Here is a 20,600-nt window from a genome sequence, read left to right on the forward strand (position 1 = left end):
AGAGACTGTCTAGTTTCTAAGTATGCAGTTATCATTCAATCCGAAAATCAACTTAACAGATGTACTAGGAGTATTGAATTAGAAGATCACACCTACCTGATATGAAGTGTTCACTACAAATTTGGCTGTTAGAACTGGGGTTCCAGTTTTCTCTTGGCACAGCGAACACCCATTTTGCGCGTCTCTCCTCGTCTGCGGGGAATCTATAAAATGACAGGCCCTCCTTTTGGCCCTGTCTATTGGTACAACCAAATGCTGAACAAGATATAACCATTCTCGAAAGATCTACTCCCACACACTTAGTAATTAGAACGGGTTCGTCTAAGTTCTATGTGCGACCTTGCCGTCCAAGATGGCAGATAAACAAATATCACATGACCTTGTGACGTCACGTGCACGCTCTCTATACCATGTTTACTGTTTTCAGATCTATCACACATCGACTTCCTGTTTACCAACTGTGTGTATTTATGAAACGTACAGGGTGGATTTTGACGCTATTTCAAGAAGCAAAACGCTGTTTCAGAATGAGAGTTTATCAGGATGCTGTTTGAAATCCCTGGGGAGAGACGCTGCTCTTTACTTACCTGTTTCAGGGTTCATTTTAATATTTTATTTCTACTATTGTTTAATTCTTATTATTTTCTTTTAATTCTTTTAATTCTTTTAATTAATTATTTTAGAATAAAGAGAATTATTTTATGTAATTTTATTTCTCTATTGTTTACTGTTTTTGTTTTTACTTCTGTAAAGCACATTGAACTGCCATTGTGTATGAAATGTGCTATATAAATAAACTTGCCTTGCCATTATTTGTTGAAGTCAACATTCATAATAAGAGTCCTGTTCCTTCGATCGCTCGCGTTCTGATATAAGCGAGAGCGGGGGGGGATACGTAAGGGAGCAGGAGCTCACAGTTGATCTTGTTTTATAAACGCTTTTTACACAAATGATGGAGTGCTGTTGAACAGATTTGTGTCCGTTTGTCTGTTTACAGGCCGAGCTTCGAGCTGCTGTATTTCTGGCTTTAGAGGAACAGGACAAAGTGGAGGTAACTTAAAGCAGTCTAACGGATAAAATTTACATCCAGTACCAGTCAAAAGTTTGGACACATCTAATTAAATGGTTTTTCTTTATTTTTATTAATTAGAAGACACTTCATGTCTTATAGGAGAACTGAAGGCAATTTTTTTTTTTAAATCAAAATTCTATTTATCTCATTTTATTAAATATCGGAATGTATTTTTGATCGCTATATTGTCGCTGCTATAGCAAGTTCTGAGTGTTTGAAATATGCTCTGTAATATATCAGTCCATATGTCAAAGCAATGGCCGTAAACGAGATTCGTTGAGACCTGTGCGAGACATCGTAGGACGGAAGTAAAACGTACAGCGGGAATCAAAGTGACCGACATCTGCCAACGTTATCAAAAGCCGCGCGCGCTCTCTTTCGAATGCTGATATAATCACACCGGAAGTTCTGTTTGTTTTGATAGCAATCAGGAAAGTTTGAAAAAAGTCGGCAGTAATCGTCATTTAAACTCGTTTTTGTGCAATACTTCATTTGGAAAACAGTTTTCAAAATGGCGGCACTGACACCTAGCTGACACTTCACGTTTCGAAGTCTCGCACAAGTCTCGTGAAGATCGCGCGGATAAGCGACGCCTGCCGTGGACCAAACGAACTAAATTCAACACGGCTAAAAACCGAATAGGCCGATAAGTATATTTAATTGCAATTAGTTGCCAATACGAGTCACGATATAAGGTTCCTTAAACCGAAAACGTAATTGAATAACATTAAGAAATAAAGCAAGTTTAAAAATGACTTCACTTCTTCTTTAAAGGAATGATGGATGTCATTTCTCTTTTATTTACTGTTTGATGTCAGACATTTAATATGTTTGACGGCGAACCCACCGCGGCACTGATGAACCTCCTGTACGTCTGTATGGGAGAACAGCATGTTTTCGTTTGGCCTTTAAAGACTTTTAAAAGTGTTTACATAAAACTAGCGTCAATTCAAGATATTTACAGAATATATTGTTAATTTTGTGCGGCACTGTGATGAGCTTTTACTTTTAGCTTTATTATTATTTTTATTTATTTATTTTAAACATTGTACAATGCAATACGCCAAACTCACAGGCACCACCATCTTGGGATTATTAGTGATATTCGTCACCAGTCCGTGTGTTTTGATGTTGCTTCCTTCCAGTTCGCTCACTGTTGGTTCAGTCAGCTTGAAACTCACGATTCACACCTCGTGGTCGAATCGCTCATGTCGACTTGATTTTCTGATAAAATCGGCTGAACACTTTGCTGTCTCGTGCCCGCGAAAGATCGGATCACTGAGGAAAATTTTGTATCCTTCCTAAAATCCATGATTTTCCTAATAATTTTTCATGGAGAAAAAATGAGAAGGTGTATAAATATCAATGATACTGTTTGAAGAGATTGAACAAAAGTTTGATCCTCTTAAGCCTCGGTCACAACCAGCCGTACGTGCTCCTACGTGCAAGAAACGCACGGAGGGCACGCGTGTGACGTGCTGATTTTCGAGCTGTAGACTGGCCGCAGACCGGCCGCAGAGGTTCTTTGTCATGTCAAACAAACTCTACGGGCGCTTATATTTTTTTCAGGTTGCAAGACAAACTTACAGCCAACATGCGTCTTTCTCCATGAACAAAAAAAACGCAGCGATTTGGGGAAACGCCAAAAATTGCACGGCCAAAAAATCGTACGTCCAGTTGTGACCGAGGCTTTATACACAGCGCATTCGAGCACCACCGTCATTAGTGACGCTCGGTGTCCACAGTTTAAAGTGAACATACCCGATAAATTCTGGCTTTTATGTTTAAACACAAAGGATGGACCGATTTCAGTGATGTGTTACTTTTAAGCCTTCGAGGTGCAGAATTGTGATCTACAAGAAGAAGCCTTTATCTGTAATTCTTACCCTGACACTCAAAATTCTAAACCTCTTTCTGGTCAATTAATTTCTGATTGAGGGTTTTTTCTCATGAATGGAAAATTAAACCAGTGGAAAATGGTTGCTGGTTTGTGACCGGGGCAACGGACAGAAATGGGAAATTTTATAAGCAAGAAATTGCACTAATTACCTTTTGACGAGGCACACCTCTTAATGGAAAAGCATTCCAGGTGACTACCTCATGAAGCTGGTTAAAGGGGAACTGAAGTCATTTTTAAACTTGCTTTATTTCTTAATTAACGTCTTATTCAATTACGTTTTCAGTTTAGTAACCTTATAATATGACTCGTATTGGCAACTAATTGCAATTAAATATTATACTTATCGACCTGTTCAGTTTTTAGCCGTGTTGAATTGAGTTCGTTTGGTCCACGGCAGGCGTCGCTTATCCACGCGATCTTCACGAGACTTCAAAACGTGAAGCGTCAGCCAGGTGTCAGCGCCGCCATTTTGAAAACTGTTTTCCAAACGAAATATTGCACAAAAACGAGTTTAAATAATGATTACTGCCTACTTTGTTTTTTCCTGATTTGCTATTCAAAACAAGCAAAACTTCCAGCTTGATTACATCAGCATTCGAAAGAGGGCGCGCACGGTTTTTGATAACCGCTGTGTCTGAAATCACTCCCTGCTCACTATATAGGGCACTGGATAGTGAGGATGCCATTTTGTAGTGCTGTCCGAAACCTTAGGCCACACCAATTTAATTAGTTGGTTCTCGGATTTTTTCAGGAAAAATATGAAGCGAGCGCGCGAAATAAAAATAAAATTTAAAAAATGCTCTGATGGTAAATTTAGCGGTGGAAATAGAGGGCTTTCATAATAGAGAAACAAAACAAAGACAATACATTATTGTTACACACTTCATATGGCTCTTTTAATAGCTTATCTTATTTCCACCCATGTGCATTAAGGGCGAGCTCTGGCTGCACGTCTTTTATCAGGCAAACCAGTAAACAGATAAATAAACAATTGAATTACAGTCAATTGACCAATCAGTGAAATATATAAATCAAACCCACCTCCACAGAGTCGTCGTCGAAGTTGGCACATCGCAGGGTAACAAGCTCACGGCATCTTGAGTACAACTGTGCAAAGTTTTCCCCTCTTGAATTTCGACACACCTGTCAAAGATTTTACGCTTCTGTTCGCTGAATATCCTAACAATCACAAACAGGCTTTGCAGGATTCCCCTCCACAGGCATGTTTCTTCCACAAGTCTTTATCTAAAGTGAAAGGAGCGATTTGATTGGTTTTCAACGTCACGTGACCTCAACCTGCAGTCGATTTTGAAATTTTTTTTTTTTTCCATTTTGTATTTTCTTCAAGCGACTATTCCAAGAACCAACTAATCGAATTGGTGTGGCCTTAGTGAGAATTATTTACACCCTATATAGTGCACTCAAAGTATCCCACAATGCATCATGAAAAGAAGTGTACAACGACGGTCACTAACCAAAGCAATATATCCCATCATACATTGCGATCGCGCTGAAAGAAATCAAATTAAAGTCTCAAATGTGATTTAATAAAAGGCAGCGGTGAAGAAGAAAGTATTCAGCCTTGATTTAAAAGAACTGAAGGCTGCAGGTACTTTGTATTGATTAATGTGTGAAATGCGCTCAGTATAATATGGATTTATCACAAAAACACACGCATGTATTTATTATTTTGAAACCCACCAGCCGACTGATCTGGCACGTTTTAATCGTGCGACAGTAATGACGTAAATACCAGCGCGATGGACTAGTGTCCGAAAACGTTTTTTCATTTTACTAATGAGCTCACTGTATAGTCCTCTATATAGTAATTCCCTATATAGGGAGTAGTGAACGAGTGAGCGATTTCGGACACAGGGTTTGATTTCCGCTGTACATTTTACTTCCGTCCTACGATGTCTCGCACAGGTCTCAGCGAATCTCGTTTATGGCCATTGCTTTGACATATGGACTGATATATTACAGAGCATATTTCAAGCACTCATAACTTGCTGTAGCAGCGACAAAATAGCGATCAAAAGTGCATTCCGATATTAATAAAATGAGAAATAGAATTTTGATGATAAATTTGCCTTCAGTTCCCCTTTAAGGTAATGACAATAGTGTGCAAAGAGTCATCAAGGGAAATGCTGGATATGCTGAAGAATCTAAAATTTTTTTTTTTGTTGTTGGTTGGTTGGTTTTTAACACTTGTGGGGGTTTTGTTTGTTTTTGTTTGTTTTAAACCCACATAATTCTGCACACATTCCAGATGTTATTTCATAGTTTTGATGTCTCCAGTATTGTTCTACAATGTAGAGAATACAGAAAAACCTATGAATGATTAGGGGTGTACAAACTTTTGACTTGACTAGTACCATATGTGAATATATGACTGAATGTGTAAGATTCTGAATGACTGACTCATGTCTCGTTTGCTTTCACTAGAATAAAACTCCACTTGTAAACGAGAATCTGAAAAAGTGTCTCAGCACTAAAGACGGCAAGTTACTTTTTTAATACTTATTTTTGTCCGTTTTCATTAACCGGACTGCATTTCCGCAGAGGAAATGCAAAGTGTGCTTGATGAGCTGTAGCAGAACAGCTATCATGCTAACAGCTAAAGCAAACAGCTAGCATGCTAATATGCTAACACAATAACATTTTATATATATATATATATATATATATATATATATATATGTATATATGTGTATGTATGTGTGTGTGTGATTCCACGCTTATGGGTACTGAAATGGGGACATGAACTTATTTTTAAAAATTCACCTAAAACCATTTCTTTTTTTACCATCAGGTCACAAAACATGTAATCTTTAATGAATGATATGTTAAAAGATAACTTTAATTTTCTGAGATGTAATAAAAACATATTTATATGCCAAAGTCAAGCCTATGAGTTCCAAAATGATGTCTGTTACATTACTTCTGTTACGATTGTCCATCTCGCGTCTGTTACAAATTAATTTCAATCTAGCTATATACCATGTTAATCTTATTGAAAGAATGTGTATGTTTATTCTACTACACATGTTTATTAATTATATTTGCTAAAACATCACCTTCCTATGTTTCAAAAAGTAATTCTACATTGTTAAAATTGAGAATCTATATGTCCACAACACTTCTGTTACGTTCTGACTTTGGCATATAAATATGTTTTTATTACATCTCAGAAAATTAAAGTTATCTTTTAACATATCATTCATTAAAGATTACATGTTTTGTGACCTGATGGTAAAAAAAGAAATGGTTTTAGGTGAATTTTTAAAAATAAGTTCATGTCCCCATTTCAGTACCCATAAGTGTGGAATCTCTCTCTCTCTCTCTCTCTCTCTCTCTCTCTCTCTCTCTCTCTCTCTCTCTATATATATATATATATATATATATATATATATATATATATATATATAAAAAAATAAACTGTTAACAGCTAACATGCTAATAGCTGGTATGCATGCTAACATGTCAACAGCTAGCATGCTAACTGATAACATGATAACAGTTGGAATGTCATCATGCCAATGCGAACTTGTTAATTGTTAGCATGTTAACACGTGCAAGCAGCAAGTGCACTAAATAATCTTTACACACCAGTGTCGTAACTGTTTTCTAATTCTTTTGCAGGACGCCTTGCGGCCAGTTTAATCACAGACTTTCTGCAGGCATTCAATCTCGACTTCACCCTTGCAGTTTTTCAGCCAGAAATTAACACGGTAATTATTATGTTCTTTATTTCTCATTGAAATGTAGGAATGGATTGGACGTGGTGAGGAAATAGTCAGACCCTTGGTCAGTTCTTTCGTTTTCCAAATGATCTATGCCCTACACGCCATATTTTATTTATATGTTTCTTTCAAAGTGGCCTCAAAGGCTTATAGTTGGTTGTGTTTTTGTTTTTTTTGTTTTCCTTCTCTCAGTATTTGGCCAACTGATTCTCCTCACATTCTAGCAGCTGTAAATAAAATATCTGCTCAGAGGAGAAGTGTGTGTGTGTGTGTGTGTGTGTGTGCGCCGCAGGGGAAAAAAACAAACAAACAAATGATGTGGTACACCAGCATCCAGCCACTCAGGAGGAGGGGTCATCGCTGTCCGTCTAATCAGGAAAGGTCTCGGACCAGCATTTCTGATGCAGTGTAAATTGTAAGCATAAAGGGACGCACGTGGTGAGCAGTAATACTCAAACAGGCTGCAGCATTCAAATGATGCTTGATTGGTATTAAGGGTCCCAAAGTGCCAACAAAGCATTCCCCACGTTATTATTGCACCACCACCACCTCCTCCAGAAACCTGAAATGTTGACACCAGGCAGGTTGGACCCATGAGTTCATGCTGTCTGATGTCTTCAAGCAAAATGTCTCTTCTATTACCCCTTTTCCACCAAATCAGTTCCAGGGCTGGTTCGGGGCCGGTGCTGGTTCACAACTCGTTCAACTTGCGAGCCAGCTGAGAACCAGTTTGCTTTTCCATAGCTCACGGTGCTAAGGGAAGCCATGTCAGTTACGTCGCTGTATACGTCAGTCACGTCGCTACGTTTGCATAAACCTTGGCGCGAATATCGAAGCAAAAACAACACGGAAGAAGCAGCAACAACAACAATAATAATGGATGACTTCGCGTTTGTACAGCTGCGGCTTCTCGTCGCTTAAAAATGGCGATCTTTCGCGGTCTTGTTGTTATTGTTGTTGGTCTTAACAACTCCGCCCCCCCCGCTGACGTAAGCGGTTCTTTCCTCTGGCCCAGCAGAGAGTTGGTGCTGGCCTGGAACCGGTTTTTCTGGCCCCAGAGCCAGTTCTTTGTCAGTGGAAACAGAAAACCCGGTTCCAAACTAAGCACTGGCCCGAACCAGCCCTGGAACTGCTTTGGTGGAAAAGGGGCATATGATACAACTTTTTCCTCCCACGTTTCATGTTTGCTTGGAAAATGACGTTATTGTAGTATAATGGAGTTATTTATAGAGAATCATTTATAGTCATGATATTGTGGCATGTCCAAACATGAATTCCGAATTGCTGGGTTTCACGTGACGTCACATTCGCCTCAACTTCAGCTGCTGGTCGACCAAAGCTCAGTCGACAAAGCATTTGTACGGAGAAGGTGCATTGCTCGCATGAAAAATGCCTCACGCTTGCGTTGTTTTAGGTTGTTCAAGTCAATCAAACCATGAAACTGATAAAAGTTTATTCAGGGTTCGCTATGAACTAAATAAAGGGTGAACGAACCCAGGATTTCGCAAAAAGACGTGGAGAAAGGTGGCTTTTGAACCTCTGACTGAAATCGAAGGGAGCCGAGTCGAAGCATGCTCGAGTTTGCAGTGATCACTTGGTGAAAGGTTTGTATTTCCCTCTCAGCTCTGGCCTTAGTGCTTTCCAAGTACTTTTCTTGCTATGTGTTGTTATTTTATGGCACTTTTTTTTTTTTTTTGTAATGAAGCGCTAAAGTCTCCAGCTGTTTCTTTGTTTCCTCCTCACAAAGTCCATATGCATGAAGGTCGCGACAAAATTATTCCCCAGCCGTACAGTTACAATGCGCCGTGATCACTTCTCCGTCTTGATAACTAAGGCTACATCCACACGGCAACGAGATTTTATTAAAAAAAATATCGCGTCCGCATGGGCAACGGATCAGTAAAATATCAGGTTCATATGGCAACGCAACGCTTGCTGAAAACGATGCAATACACATGCCACACCTCTAGGGGCGCTGTAAGACGGTCCCATCGGAGACACCAGAACAATAGAAGAAGTAGATGCATGCGCATAAACCCCTTCTTCTACCCGGCGTGAAGCACTCACAGGAACAAACACACAACAACAAGATGGCTGCGACTACGCGAGGAAATCGTGCCTTCTGTGTGTACAAATTAGTTTTATTAGTGTGCATAGTTCTCCTGTGGGTTCACCACCCACAGAGGTAGCAGTAGGGGTTTGGTGCAGTGTGGATTGGGTGGCAGTCGAAGGCAGGGGCCTCGACGACCTGACCCCCGGACACAGCGGCTGGCTGTTGGGACATGGAATGTCACTTCGCTGGGGGGGAAGGAGCCTGAGCTTGTGCGGGAGGTTGAGAGGTACCGGCTAGAGATAGTCGGGCTCACCTCCACGCACAGCTTGGGCTCTGGAACCCAGCTCCTCGAGAGGGGCTGGACTTTCCACTTCTCTGGAGTCGCCCATGGTGAGCGGCGGCGGGCTGGTGTGGGCTTCCTTATAGCTCCCCAGCTCAGCCGCCATGTGTTGGAGTTTACCCCAGTGAACGAGAGGGTCGCCTCTCTGCGCCTTCGGATTGGGGAGAGGGCTCTTGCTGTTGTTTGTGCCTACGGGCCAAATAGCAGTATAGAGTATCCGGCCTTCTTGGAGTCCCTGGGAGAGGTACTGAGGGGTGCTCAGACTGGGGACTCCATTGTGCTACTGGGGGACTTCAATGCTCACGCGGGCGATGACAGTGACACCTGGAGGGGCGTGGTTGGGAGGAACGGCCTCCCCGATCTGAACCCGAGTGGTGTTTTGTTATTGGACTTCTGTGCTAGTCACAGTTTGTCCATAACGAACACCATGTTCGAGCATAGGGGTGTCCATAAGTGCACGTGGCACCAGGACACCTTAGGTCGGAGGTCGATGATCGACTTTGTAGTCGTGTCATCTGATCTCCGACCCTATGTCTTGGACACTCGGGTGAAGAGAGGGGCTGAGTTGTCAACTGATCACCACCTGGTGGTGAGTTGGATCCGCTGGCGGAGGAGGAAGCTGGACAGACCTGGCAGGCCCAAACGTATGGTGAGGGTCTGCTGGGAACGTCTGGCCGAGCACTCTGTTGGGGAGGTCTTTAACTCCCACCTCCGGGAGAGCTTTTCCCAGCTTCCGAGGGAGGCGGGGGACATTGAGTCTGAGTGGACCATGTTCTCTACCTCCATTGTGGACGCAGCTGTTCGGAGCTGTGGCCGCAAGGTCTCCGGTGCCTGTCGTGGCGGCAATCCCCGAACCCGGTGGTGGACACCGGAAGTAAGGGATGCCGTCAAGCTGAAGAAGGAGTCCTATCGGGCCATGTTGACCTCCGGGACTCCTGAGGCAGCCGACGGGTATCGGCAGGCCAGGCGTGCTGCAGCTCGGGCAGTTGCGGAGGCAAAAACTCGGAACTGGGAGGAGTTCGGGGAGGCCATGGAGAAGGACTATCGGTCGGCCTCGAAGAAATTCTGGCAAACCGTCCGGCGCCTCAGGAGGGGGAAGCAGTACTCTGCCAACACTGTTTACAGTGCGGGTGGGGAGCTGTTGACCTCGACTGGGGACATTGTCGGGCGGTGGAAGGAATACTTTGAGGATCTCCTCAATCCCACCGTCATGTCTTCCACTGAGGAGACTGAGGCTGATGACTCAGAGGTGGACTCGTCCATTACCCAAGCCGAAGTCACTGAGGTGGTTTGCAAGCTCCTCGGTGGCAAGGCACCGGGGGTGGATGAGATCCGCCCTGAGTATCTCAAGTCTCTGGATGTTGTGGGGCTGTCTTGGTTGACACGCCTCTGCAACATCGCGTGGCGGTCGGGGACAGTGCCTCTGGAGTGGCAGACTGGGGTGGTGGTCCCTCTTTTTAAGAAAGGGGACCGGAGAGTGTGCTCCAATTATAGGGGAATCACACTTCTCAGCCTCCCAGGGAAAGTTTACTCCAGGGTACTGGAGAGGAGAATTCGACCGATAGTCGAACCTCGGATCCAGGAGGAACAATGCGGTTTTCGTCCTGGTCGCGGAACACTGGACCAGCTCTATACCCTTCATAGGGTGCTCGAGGGTTCATGGGAGTTTGCCCAACCAGTCCACATGTGCTTTGTGGATCTGGAGAAGGCATTCGACCGTGTCCCCCGTGGTATTCTGTGGGGGGTGCTTCGGGAGTATGGGGTTCGGGGCTCTTTGCTAAGGGCTGTCCGGTCCCTGTACGAACGGAGCAGGAGTCTGGTTCGCATTGCCGGCAGTAAGTCAGACCTGTTCCCAGTGCATGTTGGACTCCGTCAGGGCTGCCCTTTGTCACCGGTTCTGTTCATAATTTTTATGGACAGAATTTCTAGGCGCAGCCAGGGGCCGGAAGGAATCCTGTTTGGGAACCACAGGATTTCATCTCTGCTTTTTGCGGATGATGTTGTCCTGTTGGCTTCTTCAAACCAGGACCTTCAGCATGCACTGGGGCGGTTTGCAGTCGAGTGTGAAGCGGCTGGGATGAGAATCAGCACCTCCAAGTCCGAGGCCATGGTTCTCGACCGGAAAAGGGTGGCTTGCCCTCTCCAGGTTGGTGGAGAAGTCCTGCCTCAAGTGGAGGAGTTTAAGTATCTCGGGATCTTGTTCACGAGTGAGGGAAGGATGGAGCGAGAGATCGACAGGCGGATCGGTGCAGCCTCCGCAGTGATGCGGTCGCTTTACCGGTCCGTCGTGGTGAAGAAGGAGCTGAGCCAAAAGGCGAAGCTCTCAATTTACCGGTCGATCTACGTTCCGACTCTCACCTATGGTCATGAGCTTTGGGTAATGACAGAAAGAACAAGATCGCGGATACAAGCGGCTGAAATGAGTTTCCTTCGCAGGGTGGCTGGGCGCTCCCTTAGAGATAGGGTGAGAAGCACAGTCACTCGGGAGGAGCTCGGAGTAGAGCCGCTGCTCCTCCACATCGAGAGGAACCAGCTGAGGTGGCTCGGGCATCTTTTTCGGATGCCTCCTGGACGCCTCCCTGGGGAGGTGTTCCAGGCATGTCCCCCCGGGAGGAGGCCCCGGGGAAGACCCAGGACACGCTGGAGGGACTATGTCTCTCGGCTGGCCTGGGAACGCCTCGGTGTTCTTCCCGAGGAGCTGGCCGAGGTGTCTGGGGAAAGGGAAGTTTGGGCTTCCATGCTTAGACTGCTGCCTCCGCGACCCGGTCCTGGATAAGCGGAAGAAGACGAGACGAGACGAGTGTGCATAGTTTTATATAACTTAATTTTCTTATTGTGTGTGAACATTTTGAAAAGCGTTTTTATATAATTTATATAACTTTTTATATTGTGTGCGAACATTTTGAAAAGCAGTCTTATCCAATAAAAAAAGAAATTCAAGAAATGGTTCAGTTACTTGTTTATTTAAAAGAAAAGCTGTATACAAAAGTGAATGCAATGCAGTGGTTCATACAAAACAGCGAGAGTGCTGCTTGTTCTAGTCATGTGGTTGTGACGTCATTGTAATCAAATCCGTTCTACTCATCCAGACGACTTCGCAACGGCGCCGTTGCCAGATTTTTTCCACTCTGGAACCCGTTCTCAAAAAATATCGTTGTGGGGCACCCAAAACACCGGTGCCGTGTGGACGCCAGGCCGAAACAATAAACAATTTTACCAGATTCACCTGAATCCGTTGCCGTGTGGACAGGGCCTAAGATCCAGGTCTTTTAAAGGGGTTTCTGATGATCTTTGTGAATGATTTAGCTGAGAGATAAGAGCCAACACAAGCGAGAATCAAGAACTGTTTGTTTACACTTCAACTTGCAGCGCTTCATTGTAAAGACATGAACGAAAAGCTTAATAAAACAAAAACAAAACGTACTTCCACGGGCAAAAACAATACAGGATTCATTGGGCAGCAACTTGATGCCGAGGTCCTTTACTCAGCCACATACAAAAAAGTTGTAAGCCTCCATACTCTTCCACGCTTTCATCTGTTTTGCGGTGTAGAAGGACGTCTGGAACACCAGATAGTTGGAGATGGCAGGGAACTCGACTGAAGGGTAGTTTTCCAGATCGTATGACAAATCCTTCTTTCCCAGACTGTAGGGGTCGATTCCATTGCACATAGCAATCTTCTGAAGATATCTACGAGCGTACTCTGATAAGTTATCGCTAGTTGTTTGCGCTACGGCAGCCGTTTAGACCACCAGCTATTTCACTTCCGGTAAAACTGCTAAGAAAAGTCACATGACTGAAACCCAGCAATATGAATCCTTTATCCTGGCTGAAGTTGTCTTTATATCAGCTGATTTAGTCCTGCAGGATTGCCCACTGTTTGTTTGGTTTTTTTTGTTTTTTTTCCTTCTTTTGTTGGACTCCCAGTATTGAATATATGTTCATAGTCCTTTGTTACTTTATTAGGAACACCTCTATACCTGTACAGCAGCGCAATGCATACAATTTTGCAGATACAGGTCAAGAGCTTCAGTTACTCCTACATGAAACCTCAGAATGCAGTTGACACAGAATGATGTGAAAAATAAAAAATTGAGTGAGCAATAGTTCTGTGGGTGGAAACGGATCAGAGAGCAGAGGAGAATGTCTCGACTCCATTGAGCTGACGGGAAGTCGATAGTAACTCGAATCATCACTCTTTGCAACTGTGGTGAGCAGCAGAGCATCTCAGAACACACATCGATCTTTATTGAAGGCATATTTAAAACAAGAACAAGGTGTTTATCAAAATGCTGAAGAGGAACTGGGATACAGAAACTGCTAAACAGTAGTAGTAAGTATATGATAGTATTGATCGGGGGGAATAAAAGGACCCTTTTAAATAAATAAATAAATAAATAGAACCAGTTTGACCGAGCACCAAGGCAAGCTGACCATGCTAACTATTTCAATGCAAAACAAAAATGTTTAGTCTAGATCTAATAGCAGTTACTGAGGGTGTAGACCTAACCTGAGGCCGTTCTAAAGCTTAGTAGCAGCTCCTGCAAAGGCACCGTCCAGGCTTGTCGGACTTGAGTCTGACTCGACTTGGACTTGAGCACTGATGACTCGGACTCGTGCATTAACTGCACTTGGACTCGTAAATTGGAGACGAGGACTCAGATATTTTCCTTTATTTTTTTGTAACATGCCTTAATAATTTGGCATAAGATATTTATATCTGCATTAATTTTTGGAGTAATTTCGTGTAGGAGTGTCACACCTGTACGCCTTGGTGCGTGCATCAGATAGACTCTTAGATGCCCTCCGGACGGCTCGCATGCCGTAAACAACTCGCACCTGCACAGGATCAAGGCGCAATCAGCGCACCAATATAAAAACTGTGAAAACACACTTACTTTGCGAAGTATTGAGTTGCATTGCTGAGACATTACCGAGCCTTGTTTCCTGATTTCCTGTTTCTCGTCTTTGATCCTGCCGAGTCTACGATAGCCTGTTTGTGTGTCGCTTGACCTATCGCCTGTTTCACCGTTTTACGATTTTGCCTGCCATTCTGGATTGTTTACTGTCTTCACTTGTATTAATAAACACACCTTCTGCACTTCCAACCGTCTCCGACAGAATACTTCACACTCCCTGATAAAGAGAAGCACATTCACCTGTTCATACGCCATGTTCAGGAACAAACTAACGTTAATGGCGCTGAAACAAACACCGTCACATGGTGCGGGTGGAGTCTTGGATTCGACTCTGATTAATATGGCCCTTTTCCACTACCCTTTTTCAGCTCGCTTCAGCTCACTTCAGCCCGACACGGCTCGCGTTTCGACTACCAAAAACCAGCACGACTCAGCTCGCTTCAGCCCTGCTTAGCCCCTGAAACTCGCACCATTTTGGAGTGGGGCTGAAGCGAGCCAAAGCGAGCCGAGTGAGGCTGGGGGCGTGAGCAGACACTCCCCTGTGCACTGATTGGTGAGGAGGAGTGTCCTCACATGCCCACACACGCCCCGCGAGCGCGCTGGGATCTGTAAACACCGCAAACCCGGAAGAAGAAGAATTACGAATTACGAGAATTTCTGAAGCCTTATGCGCCTCGCCTCATCTATACGCTCTTGCCAGTATCTGTTGGCGTTGTCGGTGACAACAAGCCACAGCACCAAGACCAGCAACACTAACGACTCCATGTCCTCCATGTTTATTGTTTACTATTCGGGTCGTGAGACTACCGCTTAAAAGCTCACTGATGTCACTGTTTGCGCTGCTTAACGACATCACCTGATGTCCACCCACTTTCGCTAACTCCACCCAATGTGTCCACCCACTTCCAGCCAGCACGGTTCAGCGCGGTTGTAGTCGAAATGCAACTCCAACAGCCCCGCTCAGCTCGACTCAGCCCGACTCAGCACGGCACGGCTCAGCCCGACTCAGCCGCGTTTGTAGTGGAAAAGCGGCAATAGTGGACTCAACTCTGACTCGACTACATTTTTTTTTTTTTTTTTAATGATTTGGACTTGAACAGTGGGGACTCGAGACTGGACTCGGACTCGAGGTTTAGTGACTCGACTATAACACTGGCACCATCCCTCACTGACTTCAGCTTGGATCAGGGGAAAGATAATAATAAGTTAAATTTATATAGCGCCTTTCAAGAAACCCAAGGACGCTTTACAATTATAGACAAGGAAAAAAGTAAATAAATAAAAATCATAAAATAATAATAAATAAATAAATCAAAAGTAAAAAGTCCACCAAGTAGGGGTCAGGATGTAATTCCAGTGGTGTAGCAGCCACAGTCCCACCAAAAGGCGCACGAAAACGAGTCCTACATCTCCAGCACCGACGCCGTCAGCAACATCACTTGAACACCATGCCATGGATCCACAAAGCGAGCAGAGAAGCACTGCCATGCAATGCGCTGGTATGTCCAAACCACCTGCACAGCCGCCGCGACACCACCGAGCAACATTGCTCAGAACATCACGCCAAGCATTAAAGCACAGAGCGCTGGACAACCACGATGTAAAATGAGCAACGAGCTCACTGCAGTCCATAGCTGGGAGCACAGGCATCGCCCACAGCGAACCAAGGCCTGGAGGGAACCGACACCCAAAACTAGGTCCGGAGCTACACCACAACCAGCGGACAAAACCTTCAAACAAACATCAAACTACACAAACACACAGAAAAAATAAAATAAAAGATGGTCAGAAGATCTAATCCTTCGGGTAGAGGCATGAGGACCTCGGCAAGATAAGACGGTGCTAAACCATTAACGGATTTTTAAACATTTAACAAAATGTTAAACTTGAGTCTAAATTTTACAGGCAGCCAATGAAATTTGGCCAGAATTGGTAATGTGCTTGTGATTTTAAACTGTCCCATTCTAAATCTTGCTGCCACATTTTGCACGAGTTGCAGACGAGAAAGAAGGGAAGCACTGGTACCGCGGTATAGTGACTTGCAAGAGTCCAAGCATGAAAATATGAAGGCATGAGTGACTTTTTTTTTTTTTTTCCCCAAGTATCAATTTGATTTTGATCTTAGCTGGCATTCTCAGCTGAAAGAAACGATTCTTAACTAAATTAACCTGTTTATTCAGCTTAAGACTGATGTCAGAAGTGACAGACTCTGAGACAACAAACAAATAACGGGCTGAGACTGATGAGCAGACCATTTGCATCTACCGGGTCAAATAAGATATATAATTTTATTTTTTTTTTTAAATTAAGAAAATTTTGTGCCATCCACTTCTTTAGGTCCTTGAGACAATCAATAAATTTGGGTATCATCCACAAAACAATGAAAGGATATGTTATGCCAAATAAAATTGGGCCCAGAATAGACCTTTGTGGCACCCCACATTTAAAATGAGCACCAGATGAAGAGACATCATCTGTTTTAAGTGAGAATGTCCTGTCTCGGAGGAACCTTGAGGTGGAGGAGATACAACAGCAGCAGATCATGACATCAGATTCCGCTCCTCCTGTCAGCCAAGAACAAGAATCAGAGGTGGTCATGGGCACAGAATCAGCCGAACCGGACAGAGCCAGCTGAAGATTTGAAAGAAAAGAAGAAACACTTGCTGTCCAGTTTTGATGAGTCTGTGTCCAACTAATAAAGTGGATTGTGAGTGTCGGCAATAAAACCACAGCAATGCAATTTAAAAAAAAGCCTCAGGCATCCATTGTTGACTATGTAATTGATAAATTGGTAGAAGTGTCTAATTAAATGCTAGTTAAATAAAAGTACTTCAGTACAAGAGCAGCTTGATCAAGCTCAATACAGACGAGTGAAAACACTACAGGAATTCTTTTGGTGGCTTTTGTTTGTAACTGATCATGTGCGGTTTCTGGTTTTCTCCAGCACTTTACAGCAGAAAGCTGTATTTTATTTATTATACCGTAAAATTACAGTAAACGTGGCACTGCTTTTGATTTCTTGGCTGTAATTGTGACAGGGCTTATGTGACACTGCTCCCTAGTGGATACACTGGCATTGCGTGACGATGAAGACTCCACCTGATGCAGAAATGTATAAATCGGTCTCATGTAAGGCCTCGGACCGTGACGCCTGCTTTCTCGCGTCTCCTGTTTCTTTCGTCTCTCTCATGTAAATCAGTGACCTGCATCAGCGGTGCAGCTTTACTCTGCTCTCACCTACTGAAACCTGCACGCCTTCAAATGGATCATTAGCCTCTGATTTAATATTTCAATTCTAGTCAAATTTTAAATTTCAAATTTTAAATCTAATTTTTATATTTTAGTATAATGTAATTTTTTTTTAATTTTTAAGCATTTGTTAGCTTAAATGTAATTCAGCCAAATGTCTGCAATGCTTTAGTAAATAAAGAATCTACCCATCTATGATCAGATTCACCAACAAGCCTCAGTTTTGTTTTTGAAGGGTTTTTTTTGTTTGTTTGTTTGTTTTGGACATTTTTACTGGTAATTAAGCCAACATCGGCCACTTGAGTCTTGCTTTTTTTTTAAAAATCTTTATCCTAACTCCTGTGTGTTTGACTGACTGTTTTTGAAACGTGCTGGTTCATTGACATTGACCAATCCTGTTTGTTTGTTTTTTTTTATTATTTTTATTTTTTATTTACAAAGATGGTATTTTAAAAATGACTTGCAAGAAGACACCATTAGCATAGCTATTGCTATACTAGGTTTTATTATTTATATATATATATATATATATATATATATATATATATATATATATATAAAACACACAGTGCTGAGCGTAAATGAGTGCACCCCCTTTGAAAAGTAACATTTTAAACAATATCTCAATGAACACAATTTCCAAAATGTTGAAAAGACAAAGTTTAATAGAACATGTGTTTAACTTATAACGGGAAAGTAAGGTTAATAATATAACTTGGATTACACATTTTTCAGTTTTACTCAAATTAGGGTGGTGCAAAAATGAGTACACCCCACAACAAAAACTACTACATCTAGTACTTTGTATGGCCTCCATGATTTTTAATGACAGCACCAAGTCTTCTAGGCATGGAATGAACAAGTTGGCGACATTTTGCAACATCAATCTTTTTCCATTCTTCAACAATGACCTCTTTTAGTGACTGGATGCTTGCACCACCCTAATTTGAGTAAAACTGAAAAATGTGTAATCTAAGTTATATTATTAACCTTACTTTCCCGTTCTAAGTTAAACAGATGTTATATTAAACTTGTCAACATTTTGGAAATTGTTTGTGTTCATTGAGATATTGTTTAAAATGTTACTTTTCAAAGGGCGTGTACTCATTTACACTGAGCACTAATAAATATATATATTAATTAGTACTCTTAGTTCCTGACCTTGTGAACTAGTATGGGGATGTATTCACTGATGGAGACTAAAAAGCACCTGTGTAACTTGATCTCGATCTGAGCATCAGCCAAATGAACTTGCCAAGGCTGTTTTAGTCCAGTCAGAAAAAGCAAAATGTCATCTAGTCATTTACAGTTTCGATATGATTGCGCAGGTGGTTCTGACTGACAGACATGTCACTAAAATGAGAGATTTCACAGACAGACAGAAAGACACACATTTTATATATAATATGCAGTATGTATACCAAAACCGTGACCCTAAGTCTGTCTGTGTCACTCGTGAGGAAATCAATGAATTGTTTTGATGATGATGATAAATTTGGGGACTTTTTGTTTGTGAATGTGTCAATTATAATAAAGAGAAAATCACATGTTGGCCTGAAGATATGGATTTTATCTTCTTGTGTTGAAAAATTCACATTTTTCATACAAAATACATCGCGGATCTGAGTGACATATTTCCTGATATTTCACGCCAATGACGTCACTCCTAGTGTTTTTCTGCTGACAAGACGCACGTTTTCAAAATGACGACAAACTGGTTTGCAATGAAAATTCTTTTGATTTAACTTGGGTTGGGGTTTTTTTTTTAAATTGTTTGTGGATGTGTCCGTATAATATTAAGAACATTACACGGTAGCGCAAAGATATTAAAGTATTTTCACTCATTTGCTTCACTTACTTGTGAATATGTCCACCCCTCGAAGATAAACCTCATATCTTCAAGCAACCGTGTAATATCCGTGTGTGTGTGTGTGTGTGTTAATGCATGTTGATTCTAGCTTTTATACTGCAGGCCTAAATTGTAAGCATCGCAGTGGCGGTTTAATGGGTAGCAGCATGTCATTAAGCATATCAGCCAGTAAATTAAAGTGCATATTCTGGACCAATTTTTTTTTTTTTTTAAATCTGAAAGTCTGTCCCTTTACACACTCATCCAGAAGGGTAATTTTGCACAAGGCCATCTGTCTACAGCAGAAAAAAAAAAATAACCAAAACGCGTCTGGAAAAATCCCAAGGGAGTCTGGAGCCAGATTCGTGACGTCACCTGCGGAAGCGCCAGCAGGCTGCAGCTTTGCACGGTTTCAGTGCACAGCCTGTGTAGACCAAGCGCTCCCATTTCTCTCTCATTGTCCGGTCTTTTGGAAAACGATGAGTACTAATCCCATCAAGATCGGTATTGCTACACCCTCCTACGAAATTTGCAGAAAGCCACCAGGTCGTTTTCTCATAAACAAACCAGCGCTGACGTAGGATTCAGAGGGAGGCGTCCCGCATGCGACGTCACGAAAATCAGTGTTTGCTGGGAAATCCAAATGCCAAGTTTTTTCAGAGGCGGACCAATTCGCCTCAAATGGCTTGATTTCAACTGAATTTTTCTGGTATTGCGTAAGGTAAAAAAATTGCACAAAATGTGACCGATATTTGACCAAAGTTTAATATAAAATAGGAGAATTGCATTGATCTTGCTCCTGAATTTACCCGTGATATGCACTTTAAGCACAGCAGGGCCACCATGCTACGATGCTTTAGGGGAAACCCAGATATATAATTAAGTTATTCCATGAAATCGAGTCGTACATGAGCTGATCACGGCTATAAGCCATGTACGAGGAGATTGAGTGGAATAACTGTTTTATTTTATCCACGTTCACTGGATTTTCAGAAACGGAGCATTTTATTTTTTTGCAAATTCGATAAATAAAAGCTTTATACTAAACGTCCGACAAAATCATTCCCGCAACAAACCAGCGCAATGACTGGAGCAATTTGTGAAAAATGTGATTTAATAATTATTTTTCAAAAATAAAGATACGTTCTTACCATCAAATACTTATATTCCATGTTTTGTTACTTTTTTGAGGTTTCGTTTTCGAGGAGAGTTTTTATTTCGTCCTCGGTTGGTTCAGTAACACGCTCCGCCATTTTCTTCTTCTTTAGGGTCTTTTGGCGGTTGGCAAACCAACTTAAAGGTGCATTACCGCTCCTGACTGGGCTGGAGTGTGGAACAGGAGATGTTTTGGAGGGGGACTATATTCTTTTAGCTGTTTCTGTTTCTTTTAAATACTTGATAACAAAGTGATGCATCTGACTTCATGCGTGCCGCCATTTTATTTTTCCTCTACTCACAGTATAGGAGCTGATATC

The 20,600-nt window shown here is 42.5% G+C and overlaps 1 protein-coding gene across 10 annotated transcripts in view; it reads left to right on the forward strand.

Annotated features, from left to right (window-relative positions):
• The window catches only part of cep43 (centrosomal protein 43), a 78,794-nt gene that overhangs the window by 20,465 nt on the left and 37,729 nt on the right, over positions 1-20,600 (forward strand). For all 10 annotated transcript variants that reach the window (XR_009654405.1, XR_009654406.1, XM_060917950.1 and 7 more), the window contains exons 2-4: positions 998-1,051; positions 5,418-5,472; positions 6,615-6,703. Coding sequence is in view for 8 of the 10 variants with exons in the window: in XM_060917950.1 (XP_060773933.1) it covers positions 998-1,051; positions 5,418-5,472; positions 6,615-6,703 (198 nt within the window). In the remaining 2 variants the exon portion in view is untranslated. The remainder of the gene's footprint in view (positions 1-997; positions 1,052-5,417; positions 5,473-6,614; positions 6,704-20,600) is intronic.

Source organism: Neoarius graeffei, chromosome 3 (genome assembly GCF_027579695.1).
Source record: "Neoarius graeffei isolate fNeoGra1 chromosome 3, fNeoGra1.pri, whole genome shotgun sequence".
In the NCBI taxonomy this organism is placed as follows: Eukaryota; Metazoa; Chordata; class Actinopteri; order Siluriformes; family Ariidae; genus Neoarius; species Neoarius graeffei.